Genomic DNA, 20,979 nt, shown 5'->3' on the forward strand with positions numbered 1-20,979 from the left:
GCTACAGTGACAGGCCAGGCGCTAGCACATGCGCATTGACATAAGCCCGGGAGGCCGTCGTCCCGTTTTGGCGCATGCGCATTGAGAGCGGGAGGGGGCTGGAGCACATGCGTACTGACTGGCGGCCCACAAGTTTCTTTTAAGGGCGGAGTTTTCTATACGCGCGTCTCCCCCGCCTCTTGCCCTTGCGCATGCGCATTGGCAAGGATAAACCCGGGTGCGGCTTACCGTCACTGAGGGGAGGAACTTTCTCTAAGCCTCGCCCCCGCTTTGACCTGATCTTGGCCCCGCCCTTTTCGCCGCGCGCGCGCAGTGTGGGTTGGGTGGGGCGGAGAAGAACGGGGCGGGTCAACGGGAGGCGGAGTCTTCCCTCGCCCAACTGCCCCTCCTCTCCGCCCTCTGTGCTCCTGCGCAATGTGGTTCCCCCGCCTCGTCCCCGGAGGGGCGGAGCTTCCCTTTGGCCGCGCCCTCCGTCCACCTGCGCGGGTCGCGTTTGGAGGCGCCGTCATAGGGACGCACGCGTGAGCGGGGGCATGCGCAGTGCGGGGAGCCGGCTTGTCAAGGTGAGGCTGCTGAGTAGGTGTGAAGGGCCGTGCTGGGGCCCTGAGGGGAGGGGGCGACGTGGGGGCGGGGCCTTGTCCCTGCGGGGAGTGTGTGAGGGGGGAGGTCCGGTCCCTGAGGGAGGGATGCGGTGGGGGGGTCCTCCCTGGGGAGAGGAGGCCGGGTGGCCTGGGAAGGGGGGCGGTGGTTGCCCCTGGGGCCTGTGGTTTTTCTGGCTTGATGGAAGCAGGGCGGGTGGAATGGGCATCTGGCCTGGGGGTGGGGAGGTTTGGCTTTTTTTGGTGGGAGAGGTATGGGGGGGGTGTACCTCTCTTGAAAGGAAAAGGAGGACTTGTGGCACCTTAGAGACTAACCAGTTTATCTGAGCATCAGCTTTCCTGAGCTACAGCTCACTTCATTGGATGCATTCCGTGGAAAATACAGTGGGGAGATTTTATATATACACACAGACCATGAAAAAATACACATTGTAAGGAGGGTGATCACTCAAGATGAGCTCTTACCAGCAGGAGAGTGGGGTGGGGGGAGGTATTTTTTCATGCTTTGTGTGTATAAAAAGATCTTCTACACTTTTCACAGTATGCATCCGATGAAGTGAGCTGTAGCTCACGAAAGCTTATGCTCACATAAATTGGTTAGTCTCTAAGGTGCCACAAGTCCTCCTTTTCTTTTTGCGAATACAGACTAACAGGGCTGCTACTCTGAAACCTCTCTTGAAAGGGAGGGGGGTTAGTTCTCTGGGGTGAGAGGGGTGGAATGCCTCTGGGTGGGGGAGTGCAGGTGGAGGAGGCATGGGGGGGCGTTTAAGGAGGGTCTTTGTCCCTCTGTGTGGATAGGGGAGGGAATAAAAAGGGAGGGGCATACCTCCTGGGGATGAAGAGCAGCTTGTCCCTCAGTGAAGGAGGGAATGCTATCTGATCATGAGCCCTGCTCTTCCCAACTTTCCTTCTAGGACATCCAGCAATTCTTCATCTGTTGCCATGGGATGTCTGTTCTCTCTTGGTAGTAACGTGTCTTCCAGGCAGAGAAGAGAGAATGATGAGGACTTACTAGACAGCAGAGATCGTGAGGAAGACATTGCCAAGTTTCCATATGTTGAATTCACCGGTCGGGACAGCATCACCTGCCCAACTTGCCAAGGCACTGGCTGTATTCCCACAGGTGAACCTATCTGTATTGAAACTTCACTCCCAAAGCATTTTACTCATGGGCTAGAAACCTTCCTTGTTTAGGTAAAACTCTTATTCATTTCAGGATCTGGTTCAAAATTTCCCTCTTTGATTTCCAAATCTCTTCTGACGTGTACTTGGCTGCCCTTGATTGTTTCTCTTTCTGCTACTGTTTTAGTTTCTCCTGTTGAATAGAAAAAGTTTTTGAATGAACTTTCGGTGTAGAAAGAAGTGTGCACTGAATTAGGTTTGTACTCATCCCATATCTCCTAACAAGTTCCTTCTTCAAAGCCTGGTTCACTTCCCAAGACCAAAGCTCCTAAATAGTGTTTGAGAATCTTAAGGCACTGGACTAACAAAGAAAAGGTTTCTTGGGCTAGATAGTCTCATAGTGGGGCCATCTGTCCCATAGTGTTCTTTAACTGTCAAGGCAAAGAAGCAATGAGACTGTTTATTCAAATCCATCCAGCTGGTAGCTGTGATATTTGTATTGTCCGCTACAGTCTAGAAAAGCATGTTCCTTCTCATGTTGAGGGAGCGCGATATTAAAATGCATACCCAGAAACCCTTGGCGGCTTTTAGTCATTTCCAGTGCCCTCAGTTTTAGGGAGCTTAGTGCATAGTGACCTTGCAAATGGGTGGAATTGACAAAGCTTTTTCCTTTTTGTCTTCTAGAGCAGGTCAATGAGTTGGTGGCTCTAATACCATACAGTGACCAGAGGCTACGTCCCCAGAGAACGTAAGTTCAAAGAGTCTAACAGGTGTCCACTGATCTTTCTCATGAAGAATAAATGCGACTGCTTCTCATTTGGTGCCTGGTTGTACTGCCACAACTAAATATTGCACTGGCTCTGCATTTCCTTTTGTGCTGCCTTCCATGCTCTAGTTTAATCTAAGATAATGCCATCAAACACTTCTTCAGCTGTAACTAAATATTTCCCATTAACTCCCACTCTTGGGGTGTGCATGAAAACCCCATTGCTACTCCAGTTCATGCCTTTTACATTCTTAAAAGAAATTCTGGCTTCTCAACATCAGAAGCACCAGACTGAAAACATTAATGGGGGGGAAATGACTCTGAGAGTGCCATGTTTACACTTTTTGGTATACTCAATCCCTTTCTTTTTGGTAAAATGCCTCAGTTTAAAGGTCTGCCAGTTCTTTATTTGAGTCGTTTAGACACCTTATCCAATTTAATCTTATTCATGTAAGAGTAGCACTTATTATTTGTGATATGTTTCTCCAGGGAAGCTTGGGTGCGCATTGTCTGATAGCTGGGGGAGGGGTTTATGTATAGCACTTGATATTTTTCCAGGGATCCTTTGTTCTTTCAGTCCTTTTTCTTCTCCTGGTTTTTATACTGCTGGAACTTCATTAGTAACAGCTGGTGATCTAGTCTGTCATTGTATGGGAGGAAACAGTGCCCATTGGCTTTAAACAAACAAGCCAGGACTTTGTGAGAGAGAGGAAGATTGGCCCAGTGGTTTGGGCAGTAACCTAGGACTTGGAAGGACCGAGTTCATTTCCCTGCTCTGCCACATATTCCCTGTTTGATTTCGGGCCTGTCACTTAGCATCTCTGCACCTGTGTTCTCCACATGTAAAATAGTACAGGGCTATCATTTCCATCTTACAGGCTTGTTGTGAGGATAAATACGTTAAAGATTGTGAGGTGCTCAGATGCTACGGTTATGGGGACCATACAAGTAGCTTAGATCTGTGGTTTCCTCATGACTGCTCCAGAGACTTACTGGGTCACTGAGTCCCTCTGTGTCATGGTTCATGCATATGTAAAGTGGGGATAATATGCTTCCTACCTTCCACAGAGCCTTTAAAATCACTTCATGTTTGTAAATTGAGACTCTCCAGTCACAAGTTCAGTATCAGGGCAAAGTGGGTAAAATGTTCATGTCTGTTGCAGGAAGCTCTATGTGCTGCTGTCTGTGCTGCTCTGCCTTCTGATATCAGGGCTGGTGATTTTCTTCCTGTTTCCACACTCGGTCCTTGTGGATGATGAGGGCATCAAAGGGGTTCAAGTTTGGTTCGACCAGAAAAACTCCATTGTCATTCTTGCCATCACGGTAAAGCTCTGTCTAATCCTTTTGTCTTGAGTGAGTTTTCTGCTGAACTCTGGAGGACTCGGATTCTGATGTGTCTTCTCTCTTTCTTGATACAGACCACCCTGAGGATCAGAAACTCCAATTTCTATTCAGTCGCAGTAGCCAGCATAGCCAGCCAGGTGCAGTACATGAACACTGTGGTTGGAACCCAACAGATTACCAATGTGTCTCGCATCCAGCCGCTGAGCGACAAACTGGTATTACAGCCTTTCTTGAGTATGCACTGGGGCTTAAGCTGTAGAGAGTATTGAACCATCCCCTACTGCTGGTGATACTGGCCTTTGGAAGTGACCCACAGCCTGATGGGTCCAACTGAAAAAGTTAGATGACTTATGACTGAGGCCCCTGTACTAATGAGCGGGACCTTCTGCACAGAGAGAGACACCCTCCCTTCTTCCTCTCTCCTCCCAGCTTGTGCACTAACCAGATGGGACCCATAGCTACATTAAAATGCAAGTGGTGAGATATCACCAGTGAGGCTTCATATCTTTGACCAGTTCCTTGTGTAGCTAACCACAGCCTGTCCTGGAAATGCAGAATTGGGGTGGGACTAGACAAGAATAAAGAAGTTAGGGCTGACAGGAAAAGAACAAATCTAGAAAGAAAAAAAGCAGGAATGAAGGGTCTACTACATATATTGATGAAAGAAGAAAATGCTGGATAGACACGAGGGAAGTTGATGGCTTTAAATGATGATTGAACGTTGAACAGTTTTTACAAAACTTAACAAAGTAAGTTGGGTGGGACAAGGTGAGTCTGGACAGTGTAGTTAAGAAGTAATTGGTAAGCGGTAAAATTAAGATCTACAAGTCTTAATGCCTGCCAAGTGATATGGCAGTGACCAAAAAAAACCCCAACCCAATGCAGCCTTTGGGACCCCTATAAAGAAGTGTTATGCCAAGGTAATCTCCTTCTGTTCAGCTATGGTAAGGCTACATCTGGAATGAGTTGTTGGGTTCCAGGGAAAAGATGCTGATAAATAGGAGGAAATCCAAACAACATCAGAAATACTTCTGGGGGTGAAAGGGGCTGACTTTAGAAGAAGGATTAAAATAAACTGGTTTAAGTGTCACTTGTGATATGTTGGTTGACAAATATCTGAATGCTGTGAATGTCTAGAAGAGGGAGAAATTTGTCTAAAGGGGTCAAATTAGAGTATAACTAGAAGTAATAGGATGAAACTAAACAAGGGAGAATCTAGGCTAGAAGAGGAACCTTCCTGACACTGAGATGTACAGGCTAACCTTCATCTACAACACAGCTATAACCAAGTCAAGAGACTCCATTTACAGCATTGTTGGGTCCTGTCCCATGACACATTTTAACTGTGGTATTACTCTGTTTCCTGACTCAGCGATGGTTGTGTGGATTAGGCTTTGAATGGTGAAATAGTCTCCTTGCAGCTAGAGTGTCTTATAGCTGGACTGGACAAAGCACAGGAGAACGTATTGTAGGGAATAACCTGACTTGGTTTAATACTGAAGGTCACTTGCATCTCTAATTTCTGATTTCATTTTACTATTTGCTGAACATGTCTTGTCCTTTTCAGGTGAATTTCACTGTGAAATCCGAGATGGGTGGACCTTTCTCCTATGTGTAGTAAGGATTATTTATTATTTATCTCTGCAGTTCATGCAAAGAATCTGCATAAATTGGATATCACTGAGTAAACTGATCTGACTCCTGCGGCTTTATTTAACGAGTTCCTGTTGGTCAAAAATATCAGACCCGACAGGTCATCTGTACCACGCTTTTCAAATATAAAAAAATTGTTAAATGTTAAATGGACAGTTCAGCCAGAGCAGCCCCGAAGCAAAAAGGGAGTTCCAGGCTGCCCAAGAAATTTTAAAAATGCCTTTCTAAAGTTTATGGATCAAACTCTGTTTTAGTCTTTCTTCCAACATGTTTCTCTGTTGGTCTCTTACAGTTTCTTTTGCACATTACCCAAGGTCAAGGTGCATAACATAGTGATCTTCATGAGGTATGTAATTCTTCTTTTGCTCTACTGCACTCTGTTGACTGGAAATAGAATTGCAGTGACACAATTACAGGCTTATCTTAGACTTGAGTTCCTTCTGTCTGCTGACACATTGGTCAGTCCAGTTCCTTCATTGATTGTGATCACTTGCTAGTTGTGGTACTCCTTCCCAGATGTGCAGATTTGGTCATTGGGATTTGATGTCTTGAGATACCAGCTTCACTGAGATCTCATACTTGCATTTTGAGCTTCATTTGCACCTATCGTCTTCAAGTTTTGGTTTAACTGGACTGTTTCTGTTGCAGTAAAGTTTTACCTTAGCGGGTCACAAACCTAACAGAACCTTCCTCTTTTATCCGGGCTTGGGACTAGCACTGTTGCTTACGGTGTGACAGTTTAACCTGTAGCACTGCATACCAATTCCTTCTGGGAAGCATCCCAAGTTAGTTTCATGTGTCTGGAGGTCTGGCCAGCTGCTAGGAGATATGGCTGTGTAAAGTGTGAGTCACCCTCTGTAGGAGAGGACAGTTGGTGGAAGAACTGGGAGAGGGATGGGGATGGCAAAGCAGGTGATGGTTGTATCTGAAGAAACTTTCAGTATCTGTCATACAGATTCCCACTATGATCTAAGGGCCAAATCTCTAGCTCTGTTTTCATGAGCATTCTGACTGACTGCAGTAGGGCTACTCAGGTGAATAAGGGCTTCAGAGACCAGCCCTGGCTGCAGGCAAAGAAAAGCTGTGTAATGTGGAAGCTGAGTGGGCCTTTAATAATCAAAGGGGCTTAGTTTCTCCTCTATTCTATAAGCAGCAGAGGGGAGGGCTATATGTGCCTATTCCTTGTGCCTTCTGTGTAGCAGTGATTCCCATGTCAGTCTCGGCTTTTGGCATGGGAAATTTGATTCCACTTTTAACTAGGGCACAATGTGGATTGCTGCCTATCTTTAAGAATATGGTGAGTGTAAATTGCAGCAGGCTGCTGGCCCCAACAGCTGTGAAGAATGCAGAACAGTTAAAGCTTAGTTGCATAAATGTGAAAATCTGATATGCACCCTGCAAATTCTGGTAAAGAAAGAGAAAATGTCCCACAAACTAACAAACATCCCTTATCTTAGTACCTCTATACCAATGATAAGTGCTGTATAAATGCCCAATATAGTCAGCAGTTTTTGAGGGGAAGGAGATTACTAAAAAGCAGAGCCACTCCTATTGCTGTCTGATATTTTCATCAGCTCTTCCCAGATTAGTGTCTTTAGATTTAAGTGAATTAATTATAACCTGTCCTATCTGAGCTGAACTGAATCTCTCTCTTCCAGAACATCAGTGAAAATCTCCTACATCGGCCATGTGACTCAGAGCTCCTTGGAAACATATCACTATGTAGATTGTGGTGCTAATTCCACAGCTGTCCAGGACCCTCGGCCTGTGTCCACCCCACCTACTCTAGATAGTGTAACCAAAGAGAGGAGGATACTTTGAAGACACCGGAGTCAACTAATACTTCTCTTGGAGAAGTGATCATGCAGACTGACTTTTATTATAAATTAGTACCTGTAGGCAGGATCACTAGGTAGCTTTTAAATGGAATTAGAGGGATCATGGCTGTCCTTGGAGTGAACAGGAGGTGTCTGAAATCATGTGGCACTTCACATTCATGCATATGCAACTTGGCTGCACTGCTTACATTTTAGGCAGCGATTTGAGAGCATGTCCACTTGTGATCTAGTCTGATCCTCCCCAAAACGTGCTGAGTTCCCACCCACTTATAACTTGACATTGATCTGGTATTTAGATATTGCAACAAATTTCTTAGAATTGAACCCAGAAGAAATCAAGGAACTGTTTTAAATAATCTTTGACTTAATGAAAGTCAGAAGGCTTCAGACTCTGTCATTGCCTTAGTTTTGCTGCTGCTTGGTGGGCTCTGCTCTTTTTTTTTGGTCCTTTTCGGACAAAAGTGCTGTTTCAGTGAAACTCCTCTTGCCCCTCATTCTGCTCAGTGGCAGCACACCATTAAAATATGTTATGGCATTTTGTTAGTAGGATTTCTACGTATAGTCATTCCAGGAGAGAGTGGCACTCATATTTATTCTCTGTAGCTGGAACTTGTCACAGATGCTGGAAGGGGAAATCATTGGAACTAACCAACATACGTTCTATTTGAGGTGCTGGTTTGCTTACTGACCCTCAGAAAACTTGGTGTCCATCTCCAGTGTATCAAAACCCTGCCGTCTTAGTGATGGCTGTGTTTCAATAGGTGCAGCATTCCAGTGGTGTCGTCATACTGATTTCCTTGTATGGACCATATAGCTCTTGGGCCTTTTTCCTTCATGCAGTGGTTTGAAGCTACTGCTCTAGATATATGTTGTATTGAGAGTTCTTGGGTGTCACTGAAGCTAGGGAACCTATAACTGAGCAGTTTGATCTGTGTACTTGCTGCATTCTTTTAACAGGAAAACTTTGTACCAGTTTGTAAGGGCCAGTATTTTAGAATACCATTTTTGTACTTCTGTATATTTTCGCTAAAGGAAGGGATGTAAAGATTACATATGAAGTATCCTTGTGTAGATTCTCCAGACATTGGCTCACTTTTGCATGGGGATTTGTCTGAGCGCAGACTTGAGCTGATTTCATGTAAGTTAATGGGAATTGCCTGTCTCAAATGCTCATTTTAGAGATGCAGTTTATATCTTAGGATGTATAATAGCCAGTTAACCCTGATACAGAGGGCTAAGCACAATGTATTTTAGTTTTCAATTCTTCACTTCTTATGCAGGACAAATGATTCTGTAGGCTGCTTCTGAGCCAGACTCTTGCACATCATGATTTCAGGGTTCTTAAATTCACTGTAATTCAACTCAGCTTCCCCATTTCTTTTGGGCTAAATCAACCGGCATCTTTCTCTATCATACTTTAGAGGAAATAGCTATGCTAGTGGGGAGGAAAAACCAAACAGTCAAAGTCTGAAAAGGAAACTGATATCTAAAATGTTTCATTGAAGAAAGCTTGTTATTATTAGTGTGAAGTAGAAAATGAACCTGTTTTAAGAAAATGTTACTATTGTATAGAATTGCACTTTATGGGGATAATTTGTAGAACTGAATCTTGCTAGACAAATAAAATCTGAGATTATTTACCACGAAGAAGTATCATTTGAGTGGAGTAGTCCCTGGCTCTTTTAATCTCCTGCATTTCTGCCCTGGACTTTGAATACTTTATACTGCAACTGGCCTGACGTGCCACTCTCAACTTCTTAGCTGGCTAATCTATGTATTATCGATTTGCAATACTTATTGACTTGTATTACAGTAGTATCTGGTGTCCCTAATCGTGGATCAGTGCCCCAGCATGCCAGGACCTGTACAAACACACACAGAGGGTTTACGCCAATCTCTAACTACTCAAGGTGAGGCTGATGTGGGATAGCCTGCCCCTTGTGTCTGCCTACTTTGGTGTTCTTGCACCTTTCTCTGAAGAATCTAGTGCTGGCCCCTGCCAGAGATGGGATACTGGACTAGATGGACCTTGGCTCTGCTCCAGTGTGGGAGTTCCTGTGTCCGTACAGAGATGGTCTCTCGCTCAAAGAGTTTGCAATAGAAGTACTCTAGCATCAAATGTTTTTCTCCTGGATAACATATCCCTTTAATCTGCATTTTGTCCCATTTTTCTTTATGGACCTTACCAAATGTACTAATGTGTTCTGTTCCCTATGAATTGGTGAATGTTAGAGCCCAAACACTGAACTTCAGAGAACCATCTAAAGTACTCGGTTAGTGCAGCAGTGTAAAAGCATTAACTAAAATATCGCCCATTCTGAGGCTGCATGGCCCAGAGTGCGCTATGCCCTGCAGATCAGGGGCAGTGTAAAGTAGGTGCCCAGTGGCATCCAGCTGTTAAGATACCACACTCTGCCTACAGCAAGAAGGGGAAGACTGTAATCCATTCCTGCCACCTACATCTGGAGTCCTTGGAAGGCACTTCACAGATGCAGCAGTCTTCTTTCTAGGTCTCCCCTTGCAGTGTGGATATTTCAAATGTCGTGTGCTCTGAAAGGGGCAATGCATTCTGGGTCACGCAGCTCTACAAACAGGGCTTAAGTTGTAATGAAAGAGATGCCCAGGGCTCAAGAATTTTTTTTTTTTACTTTTCTGACTGACACAGCAATCCCAGAGATGCCAGGGTTGAGCCCTGGCAAACCTCTGCACAAATCTTAACTTATGTCTAAAAATTAGGACTGTCAATCGCAGTTAACTCACGTGATTAACTCAAATTAATTGTGATTACAAAAATTAATTGCAATTAATCACACTGTTCTACAATAGAATACCAATTGTAATTTATTAAATATTTTTGGATGTTTTTCTACATTTTCAATATTGATTTCTGTTACAACAGAATACCAAGTGTACAATGCTCACTTTATATTTTTTATTACAAATATATGCACTGTAAAAATGATAAAAGAAATTGCACTTCAGTACTTGTATGAGGTGAATTGAAAGATACAATCTCTTTAGTGTGCAAGCGTAACTTACAAATGCAGATTTGGGGGGGGTGTTACGTAACTGCACTCAAAAAGAAAACAGCATAAAACTTTAGAGCATACAAGTCCACTCAGTCCTACCTTATTTTGCCAATTGCTAAGACAAACAAGTTTGTTTACATTGACGGGAGATGCTGCTGCCTGCTTCTTATTTACAGTGTCACCTGAAAGTGAGAACAGGCATTCGCATGGCACTTTTGTAGCCAGCGTTGCAAAGTATTTACATGCCAGATATGCTAAACATTCATGCTTCGGCCATCATTCCAGAGAACATGCTTCCATGCTGATGATTCTCGTTAAAATAATAATGCATCAATTAAATTTGTGACTGTACTCCTGGGGGAAGAATTGTACGTCTCCTGCTCTTTCACCCGCATTGTGCATATATTTCATGTTGTAGCAGTCTCGGATGATGACCCAGCGCATGTTCATTGTAAGAACACTTTCACAGCATATTTGACAAAACGCAAAGAAGGTACCAATGGAGGTTTACAAATCTGAAGTGCCGTCGAAAATCTGAGCGGGACGAGGTGTGGAGCATGCTTTTAGAAGTCTTAAAAGAGCAATGTTGATGCAGAAACTACAGAACCCGAACCACCAAAAAAGAAAATGAACCTTCTGCTAGTGGCATCTGACTCAGGTGGTGAAAATGAACATGCGTCATGGACTGCTTTGGATCGTTATCAAGCAGAACCCATCATCAGCATGGAAGCATGTCCTCTGGAATGGTGGTTGAAACATGAAGGGACATATCAATCTTTAGTGCATCTGGCACGTAAATATCTTGCAACGCCGGCTATAACAGTACCATGCGCATGCCTGTTCTTGCTTTCAGGTGACATTGCAAACAAGAAGCAGGCAGCATTATCTCCTGCAAATTGTAACCAACCTTGTTTGGGTAATTCTGACCAAGAAGTAGGAGTGAGTGGATTTGTAGGCTCTAAAGTTTTACATTGTTTTATAATTTGAATGCAGGGTTTTTTGGTACATAATTCTACATTTGTAAGTTCGACTTTCATAAGGAAGAGATTGCACTACAGTACTTGTATGAGGTGAACTGAAAAATACAGTTTTTTTGTTTAACAGTGCAAATATTTTTAATCAAAAATAAAGAGCACTGCACACTCTGTATTCTGTGTTGTAATTGAAATTAACATTTGAAAATGTAGTAAACATCCAAAAATAATTTAAAAAATTAATTATGTTGTAAAACAAATAGAATACCCTTTATTTTAATCGCTTGACAGCCCTACTAAAAATCATAACCTATGATTAGGTTGTGATCTAATGACAGTTCCCTCTTCCCAGCTGCCTAACTCTCTCTATCCCAAACCCATGGTACACCTTCCAGCTGTGGAAACCCTTCCAGCTACAATCACACTGTCCCCTTTCCTCAGGACCCTGATAGAGACAAGCCTATAATTTTCACCCATTCTCAGTTGTGTACTTACTTGACCCTTGTGGTATTGAGGAGCGCCAGTTCTTCCAAGAATTTGCGGTCCTGAATTTTTGGGAGGCATTTCTTTCTTTCAGCTGAGCCAGTGGTTACGGCCAGGGCTAGAACCTACACCTTGAAATAAACTCCGTTGCTCTTTTTTATTCAGTTTGTGTCTTAAGATAAAAAGAAGGAAATTGAATTAAAAAAGCCCTAATTGTGAATTCAGCATAACAGATGAAGATTCAAATGTGAGAGTATCATTTAATTCTAAAGTTAGGGATGATTTTAGCACCATCAACTTGTCCCACATGGGCTAATTTAGGCTGATAAATGCCTACTGCCTGGGCCAAATTCTTCTCTCACTTAGTGTTGTGAACTCTTGTGGTTTTTATCATGAGGAACTCAGGCATAGTTCATGTTTTTTCTTCAAGCCCCAGTTGGGCTTCAAATTAATAAGACTAGCTTAAACTATGAGATCTTTTTTAAAAACAAGAAACTTTGGGTTCTTTTTATTTGCCTTCCGGTTTCCAAACACAGGGTTCAGCCTTTAAATCAACATGGGGCCTACTTCATAGACCTGGGTTCTTTTCCGGGTTGTTCCTATGCCTGCTTGGTGACCTTGGGCAAGTCATGTACCCTTTATGCCTCTTTAGCCTCATTTTTATGGCTGCAGAAAGATGCTGACAGCCTTTGAAAAGCACTGTGAGATCTACTGCTGAAACTTGCTGAATAAGAGCTACATAGGATACATCGCCTGAGATTGGTTGGTATAGGGTTAGCTAGAATCTACCTGCAGGCTTGCATATGGTGCCAACATATGAGGATAGCAGCAGCCCTTATATAACCCATGCTAATCAAGTATGGCTCTGTCCCCCTCTAGGGGCTAACCCATGTATAGAGGTTTATGACACTGCTAGAATTCTTTAACTCAGAGGCCTGTGGCTCAGAGCCAGCGCTCATGGCTTTGGTCGTTGCTAACAACCCACGTAAGGACATCTTATTACGCTTACTGGTTTCACTGGGAGCTGTTGCGCTTGTTTTTTCTCTGGCTGTTCATGTGCATGTCACCTGCTGCCTTCAAACACATTGTACGACACTTACAAACGCTGGTTGCAGAGCTTTGCTGTGTAGTGGTTTCCCGCATGAGCCTGTCACTGAGTGATGAGTCCACATTAGAAGCATTTGGCATTTTAAAGTGTCTCTTTAAAATATGTATTTTTTTTAAATCAAGCTGGCCGTTTTTAATTAACTTCTTGTGACAACAAATTAAGGCTGTGATCCTGCAAGGCTGTAGTCATCTATTTAACTTGACCCAGGAATAGCTCTATTGACAGCCGTGCAGTAGCACTAACCCCAAATGTTCAAGAATCATGAGTCTGGGCTCAGAAAATCAGGGGACTTAAAAATAATTACCAGTAAATAAATTTGGAGGTTTTTATTTGCCTTCTGATGTTTGAGACTTTTGGTTTCATTTCAAGGTCTTCTCCACAACTGTGAGTTCTATGCAGTTTTAAAAAAAAATGAAAACTGAGTCTCATGTAATCACTGGAGTCCAGGAGCCATTTTAGTTAAATATTTTTAATTAAAATTTTTTATTTGTGGTGTTTTGGTTTGTCATGAAAGATCCCAGATAAGATAAAACATTATTTAACAAAGATTACATCATCGGGCAGCAATTAATACAAATAAAAACAAATTCAACAATGGTGTCTTTATTTTATTTTTTTTTTAATAGGAAAAGCATTCTGTCTTTAGTGTGGACAAATAAGGGAAGGGAGTGGAGTGGGGAGATGGGCTGAGAAAGACAGGGGAACAGAGTTATTTCACAAGCAGTGTGTGTGAACTCTCTACCACGCTTCAAATTGGTATTGTAAAATATATTTTTTTTTAAAAGTCTATTTTACATATATAAAGTAGTACATATTCCTTGGTTTGTTTGTTCCAGTCTTCATGTCACCAAAGGGTCATTTGAAAGCAAGGCAAGAGGGGGTAGGTTAGAATTAGCAAGCAGTTTTGGGGGTCAATCCACATGCTTAGTTTTGGAAATAATTGTTAGAAGAAACTTTAACTAGCTAGCACCCAAGTCCTTATTACGGCAAGTGTTTTCATGTATATCCCCTTCACTTGACAGCCACGGCAATACCAAATGTGTAAGACGTAGGGAAGATGTAACACAACATGTCAGATCAACCTTGAGAGCTGCTCTTGGCCTCCCTGGGCCATTACTGGGTTCCCCCGCCTTTCTTTAAATATTCCCACTAAATCTGCCACAGACGAGAGGGAGCATGTGCCCAGAAGTCCCTTGATCAGCACCGTTACCTTGTAGAATTAGTGATTTCCCGTACAGAAATCTCACAGCTTCTGTGTTGTCTGCTCCTGTGATCAGTTTCAAGATTTTTTTTTTCCTTTTTAATTTTTTTTTATTTTTATTTTTTTTTTTTGTATGAGGTAGCTTAAAACCAGGGAAATTTGAGACTGGACCCTGAACCTTCCTTTATCTTGGTTTGGAGAAAAAAAAAAAAGTTAACAAACCGAGAAAGGGATGAAGGGAAAGCGTTAGAATGCTGGAACTTCCTACGGAGAGAGACAAAAAATAAAACCTCAGATCAACCTGTACTTTCCAACAAAGGTTTTTTTTATATCAGTTGATGTTAAAAAATACAGACTTGTTTTACAATAATAGCACCATTGTATTATACACAGTACTCCTGCTGATGATACACACTGGGGGGAGAAGGGTCGGTTATACCTGTGCTTGGGACATCCATTTTGTAAGGAGGGGCCTTCACACCTGCCAGTTAGATTCCCACCTCCGTCTGACCCAACAAGAGGTCTTACAGGAAGACAATAAATAAATAACACTGTGATTTTATTCCACGGTCTGCCCAGTGATGGCTTTAGAAATAGACAATAGTCCAAAATGTAAGCGTGTGGATGTATGGCAATTGGGGGATTGACTCACCCATTCAGTGCAGAAGTCATACAAGTGATTGGAAAGTACTCAGGTCCTTGGGGTGGGGGGGTTGGTTTGTTTTGGTTCTTTTTAATGGAATTGGACTGGATTTTTTTAAAAAATGTTGTGTTTTTTTTTTTCCTTTTTACAAAAAGCAGACTGGCCCAACGTCAACGCCAAACTCCTGATCGGCCCCACCAATGTCCATAGGGGCAATATCGATGATGGGCAGGCGCGAGGTCTTCTGTGATCGGTATTCAATGACTGTCTTGCCCCATTTGCCAGTGTGTTTCTGGGGAGAGAGAACGAGACCAGGGATTACTAGATGCTGCAAACACCATCAAAACTGGCCTCTCTGAAGAACAGATTCCCAGTCTGGCCTGGTTAGAATTTCACAGCCATGTTCCCAGGGGACGTCTATGCTATGGGGACTATCTCTACGCCAGCATAACCCCATCATGTAGATTCACAGATTCCATGGCCAGAAGGGACTATTGTGATCATAGGCACTGACTTCCCCTCTGCCCCGCAGGTGCTCGACCCCCCCCTTCCCAAAGTCCCACCCCTGCACCGTCCTCGCTCTGCCCCAATTCTACCCCCTTCCCCAGAGTCCCCGCCCCACCCTGCCTTTTCCCAGCCCCCTCCCTGCCCCTATTCCACCCCCTTCCCCCAAGTCCCCACCCCTGCCCCACTTCTACACCACCTCCTCCCCTGAGTGTGCCACGTCCCCGCTCCTCCCCCTCCCTCCCGGAAAGTCCTAAGCGCCGCCAAACAGCTGTTAGACGGTGGGCGGGAAGCGCTGGGAGGGAGGGGGAAGAGCGGGGATGCGGCACGCTCAGGATGCGGGGAGGAGGCGCAGCAGGGGCGGGGGGAGCTTGGCTGCCGGTGGGTGCGGAGCACCCGCTAATTTTTCCCTGTGGGTGCTCCAGCCCTGCAGCATCCATGGAGTCGGCGCCTATGATTGTGATGATCTGATCAGACCTCCTGTATAACAACACAGGCCACAGAACTTCCCCCAACATCATTCCTAGAGCTGATCTTCTAGTAAAACAGCCAATGTTGATTTAACAATTGTCAGTGATGGAGAATCCACCACCACCCTTGGTAAGTTGTTTCCGTGGTTAATTCCTGTCACCATTAAAAAGAGGTTTTATACTCACTACGGGAACAGCACCTCCGCAGGTGCCAGTAGGTAGGTCAGTGGAAGCATTATTCTGATTAGCCAGCTGCATCTACCCCAGGGGCTAGGTCAGCATACCTACGGCATGCAGGAGTGTGGATTTTTCACACTCCGTGTGCGAGAGCTATGTCGACCTACATTTGAAGTGTAGACCAGACCTCAGCATGGCACTGGGCTAGTGCGAGATGCGCAGGGCTTGACACTCACGAATAAACGTTTCAAGTGGGTTAGTTAAACTGCATTAAATATCCGTGTGGACGCTTGGCTTCAGAATTAATTTGTTTGGTCTTAATTCACTGTGGAAGCGAATGACTCCTCCTCTGACCATGGCAATCGACACTCTAGAGGTGATACTGGCAGAGCCTCCTGCTGTAGACCAGTTTACGCTGAGAGGAGGAAGAGTTCTGCTGGCGTAGGGACACCACCTCCCTGCACAATCTTAGCTGTGCTGCCCGAAGCCCTCTCTGTGGGCGTAGCTATGGCATTAGGGAGTGTTTTTTCACACCCTGACCAATGCCGGTATGCGTTTTAAGTGTAGACCAGGCCTATTTCCCTTACTACTTGTCTGTGCAATGCTTAGCACAGTGGGGCCCCAATCTCCAAGAGGGGCAATAGGTGCCATGAGGAAGGCCATCTCCCTGAAACTGAGGTGCACACAATCACTGCTTTTGAAAATTTTGACCCGCCCACCCTAAAAAAAAAAACTCCCATGTGCCTCAGTTTCCCCATGAAATGGGGATAATGGCACCAACTGACCAACCAGCCCGAGCTCATTGTGAGGATTAATTAGCTCAGGGGTGGCCAACCTGGGGCTCCGGAGCCACATGCGGCTCTTCACAAGTTAATATGCGGCTCCTTGTCTAGGCTCCGGGGCTGGAGCTACAGGTGCCAACTTTCTAATGTGCCGGGGGGGTGCTCACTGCTCAACCTCTGGCCCTGCCCCCACTACACCCCTTCCCACCCCCTCCTCTGAGCTTGCTATGCCCTCACTCCTCCCCGCCCTTCCAAGCCTCCTGCACGCCATGAAACAGCTGATCAGGAGGTGTGGGGAGGGATGGGGAGGCGCTGATCGGCAGGGCTGCCAGTGGGCAGGAGGTGCTGGGAGCGGGGTTGGGGAGCTGATGGAGGGCTGCTGACATGTTACTGTGGCTCTTTGGCAATGCATATTGGTAAATTCTGGCTCCTTCTCAGGCTCAGGTTGGCCACCCCTGAATTAGCTGATGTCTATAGAGAACTTTGCAGATGCCCTGCTATATAAACCCTAAGCAACGGTAACTTCCATCAGCTTACCGAGCAGCCATCCGCCAAGGCACTGTATGTGAATCTGCTGTTGCCCTCAGCTCTGATCTCGACGTCATTGGATCCCTGTATCAGGATGGCTTTCTTCAGGTTGCCGGAAGCCTCGTCCATGTACGCAATGCTGTTCTTGCAGTGATAGGTGATGTTCTGGGAGCCTTCGGTGGACAGGAGGCGCAGGAAGGTCATCTGGATGTTGGCAGTGTTAGGGGCCAGGTTGTCATCTCCATAGCTAAACTGGAAGGAGAGATCGAGATGGTTAGTGAGTCTGGGTAGCAATGGGCCTAGAACGTCAGCTAGGAAGGTAGAGGCAATTGTGGAAGACAATCTTAGACCTGTCTTCTAAGACGTGTCTAAGACAACCTCATTTCCCATTGCCTTCCAAGTGTACTTGGGTACCTAACTTCTCTGGGCTCCTGTGAAAACCCCACATGGTTAAAAAAAATCAAGAGGAAATTCAGAAAGTTGGCATGAACTGCAGAATCGTCATCCTCATCCCACTGTTAACATATTCTAAATTTCAAAGGCACCCCAGATCTAAAGGCCTTTGTGCTAAACAAGAGTAAAACCTAAGTGTGGAAAAGTCAAGGTGCTCTTGTTACCAATGAGCTGGGAAAGTGTACTTGAGTAGGGCACAGTTCATTATAATATATGAGGCTTGATAGTTCTCAGAAGAAGCCAGGGAAAAGCAACACTCGAGTAGAAAGTTTCTATAAAAAAATTCCCCACAAAAGCAATCGTATTTCCCAATAGCTGAGATGCCCTGTTACCTCTTTTGGATACAGAACACCAGATTGTCAAAGAGATTTAGGTGCCTAGCTCCTTCTGAAATACCTTTATTAATCTGGCCCTTCATGTTTTGCTACTAACTGGCATGCTAGAGATTGAGAAGAGATTCTAAGAATTCTTATTTCCTTTGCAGATTTCACTCCACTTCGACACTCCCCCTTCTTTCCAGGGTCAGTATGTCTGTTTACATCAGTGTTTGAGAGACGTACTGACTTTTCAGGAACATATTATCCAATTTTTTCCAGGTTTTTGTGGTGGGGGGGGGGCGGGAGAGATTTGAAATTTTGATGAACATTTCCATTCCGGTTCATGTGACATGTCAGCCAGCTCTAGTCTTGAGCCCGTATTTTCAACCATGACTAGTAATTCTGGGGGGATTTTGTGGGGTGCCCAACTTGAGACATCTTAAAGAAGACTGATTTTCAGAGGGCGGTTGCTCAGCCTTTCTTGAGAATCAGGCCCCTTTGGAGGGGTTTCAAGTGGAGCCCCCTAAAATCACTGCTCACTTTGGAAAAATGTGAAGCTGGATATAGAGGTAAAGAAAAGGGCTCTCCCTTCGAATAGACCATAGATCTCTCATCCCACCCCTAAACTCAACTCCTCCCCCAAGTGAGGCCAACTCCGGCTAGTTTGAAACATTAACCACAGGCACTTACATGGAATCCACCATTGATGGTCTCTCCAAACCAGATATGCTTCTTCTCCTTGGTCTTGCTGGTCCACCAGTTCTTCTTGGGAATGCTGGCGGGGTTGGGATAGACGCATGTCTCGCCAGTCTCCATGTTACAGAAAACCTTAATGGCATCCAAGGTACAGCCCTGGTTAGGGTCGATCCAGTAGTCACCTGCAATGGCAGAAACACATGGGAGGTTGGTGTCTTGGTAAAACTAGGACTCATGGGGTTTTTTTGGTTTGGTTTTGAAACTCAGGAGAGAGGTGGAGGGCTGTGATGGCAGAGGATAGTGCAGGTCAGGAATGAGGTGCATCCACAGAGATGTGCGTTGGAGGGGAGCCCAGGGCTGGAATAGCAGGGATGCTACAGGTAAGGAGTGAGGTGCATCAGCATTGTGTGTGTGTGGAGAGCACAGGGCTGGAATAGCAGGTGGGCAGTGCAGGTGCATTGCGATGTGCATTGTGAGAGAGACTTATGGGGGAGACCTCCAATGGAAGAGCAAGGGGGCGTGTGGGTTGGGACTGAGGGGCATCGGCAGAGCTGTGTGCGTGGGAAGCTGAGGGCTGGAATAGCAGATCAGCAGTGAGGTGCATTGGCAGAGCGGCAGGTGGGGAGGTTTGCACAGCCCCCCGTCCATACAATGCCTGAAGGGTCAGTATTTCAGAGGAGGTGGGCAGGGAGGGATTCGGAAGCTGAAACGCCTTGGTTCCCTCCTGGCTCTGTGGCCCCTGCAGCCCTGGTGCTGCAAATCACCACGCTCAGCACCCGGCTCTGTGCCTGGCACTCACCGCTCTTCCACTCAGGGTGGCAGAGTTTAAGGTCACGGCAGGTCCGGGCTGGGTTCTTCTTGGAGCCCTCGGGGCTGCGGATGCTTTCGATCTGGTTGTTGAGGGATTTCAGAGTGGCGTCGACCTCAACATCATGCTGGCGCAGGTCGCTAGAGGCCTGGTCAGCTCGCATGTAGCGCATAGGGTCAGGGCCTTTCTCAACCTGGCCCAAACCGGCGAAGGCCGACATGTCAATGCCGGGGCCTGGGGGGCCAGGAGGTCCAGGGGGTCCAGGGTTTCCAGGGGGACCCTGCAATGGGAGGGGAAAGAGACAATCCTTGTTTAGAACTCAGAGCCAATCTCCATCCTGTTGCTGTCCCCATGTCCCCCCATTGGGCTCAGCAAAGGGGAAGACAAGGCCCCGTCGAGCTGATGAATGGATTTACCAGTCTTCTGGCTGCTTCTCCGCTAGGAGATTGAACTGGCAATGACAGCCAGCTGCTGAGGTTACACTGGGGTGAGGGAGTCACTGTGGGGGTGGACCCACTAGGGGCGGGTCAAGGTAATGGAGCCCCTGAGGGAGAGAGATGGTGGGGGAACAGTGTTGCTGGGTGCAGACTGGAGTGACAGAGCCAGTTAGGATGAGGGAAGCAGTCGGAAATACAGCCGCTCGGTGGGAATTGGGGTGATAGAACTGTGGGTGACAGAGTCACTTGGGGCAGATCAGGATGATGGAGCTGCTCAGGGTGGATTGGGGAGATGGAGCTACTTGCGGGAGATGAAGATGATGGCGCAGGTCAGGGTGATGGAACCACTCAGGGTGGTTTAGGGTGATGGAGACACAGTACAAATGACTTCAAAACATGTAAGTGTCCTGCAGCTGCACTTCACAGGAAAGGCCAAGCCTTTGGTCGGGTATGGGGCTATGAGCTGCCCCATTCGCCGGTAGAGTTCGAGTCCTTAAGGCCCAGGTTGAAAGGCCGGCAGCTCTGCTAGGGGCACAGTACTTACAGCAGGTCCGGTTTCGCCACTACGACCACGAGGACCTGGAGGACCAATCGGACCGGGCATGCCATTTGAACCATCTTTGCCAGAGGGACCAACAGGGCCTGGGGGACCCTAGAAAAGATTCACAAGGGGGGAATTGAGAGCCAGGCCGTGAAAGAATCATGATGTAAAAAGACACCTGCAAGCTCAAAGGGCTCTGTGCACTAATGAGGCAGCCAGGCTAATTCATAATGCAATGAATGGGGCACCTTGGACTTCCCCATCCATCCCTCTGTTACGTGCCATGGCCACTGAGAACCCGACTACATCTTCCTTTGCTGCTAATGGCTAATGGAGACTGACCTTAGTGCAAATGATAAGGAGAATCTCCACCCGCTGTTAGCACTGTAGGGGCAGTGACACACAGAGCAGCACTTCTCATTCCATCCAGCAGAGGGCACGGGTGTGTGTGTACACAGCTCACGACCTTACATTGGAAGTACAGAGTTCTTTATCCAGGTTACTAA

The 20,979-nt window shown here is 45.8% G+C and overlaps 2 protein-coding genes across 5 annotated transcripts in view; one reads left to right on the top strand and one right to left on the bottom strand.

Annotated features, from left to right (window-relative positions):
- Positions 1-433: 433 nt before the first annotated feature.
- Positions 434-8,972, top strand: TMEM106C (transmembrane protein 106C). The gene is made up of 8 exons (XM_048834750.2): positions 434-563; positions 1,514-1,722; positions 2,406-2,469; positions 3,651-3,810; positions 3,906-4,046; positions 5,399-5,448; positions 5,777-5,830; positions 7,143-8,972. Exons 2-8 carry the CDS (start codon positions 1,542-1,544, stop codon positions 7,303-7,305), a joined length of 813 nt encoding a protein of 270 aa, XP_048690707.1. The 5' UTR covers positions 434-563; positions 1,514-1,541; the 3' UTR covers positions 7,306-8,972.
- Positions 8,973-14,421: 5,449 nt separating this feature from the next.
- Positions 14,422-20,979, bottom strand: part of COL2A1 (collagen type II alpha 1 chain) — a 63,702-nt gene continuing 57,144 nt past the window's right edge. For all 4 annotated transcript variants that reach the window (XM_048834737.2, XM_048834738.2, XM_075121799.1 and 1 more), the window contains 5 exons: positions 20,477-20,584; positions 19,487-19,775; positions 18,682-18,869; positions 17,231-17,473; positions 14,422-15,052 (listed from right to left, as the gene is read on the bottom strand). In XM_048834737.2, the coding sequence (XP_048690694.1) occupies positions 14,906-15,052; positions 17,231-17,473; positions 18,682-18,869; positions 19,487-19,775; positions 20,477-20,584 (975 nt within the window). In that variant the 3' untranslated portion in view covers positions 14,422-14,905. The remainder of the gene's footprint in view (positions 15,053-17,230; positions 17,474-18,681; positions 18,870-19,486; positions 19,776-20,476; positions 20,585-20,979) is intronic.

The sequence above is a fragment of the Caretta caretta genome, chromosome 20 (assembly GCF_965140235.1).
Source record: "Caretta caretta isolate rCarCar2 chromosome 20, rCarCar1.hap1, whole genome shotgun sequence".
NCBI classification, from domain to species: domain Eukaryota; kingdom Metazoa; phylum Chordata; order Testudines; family Cheloniidae; genus Caretta; species Caretta caretta.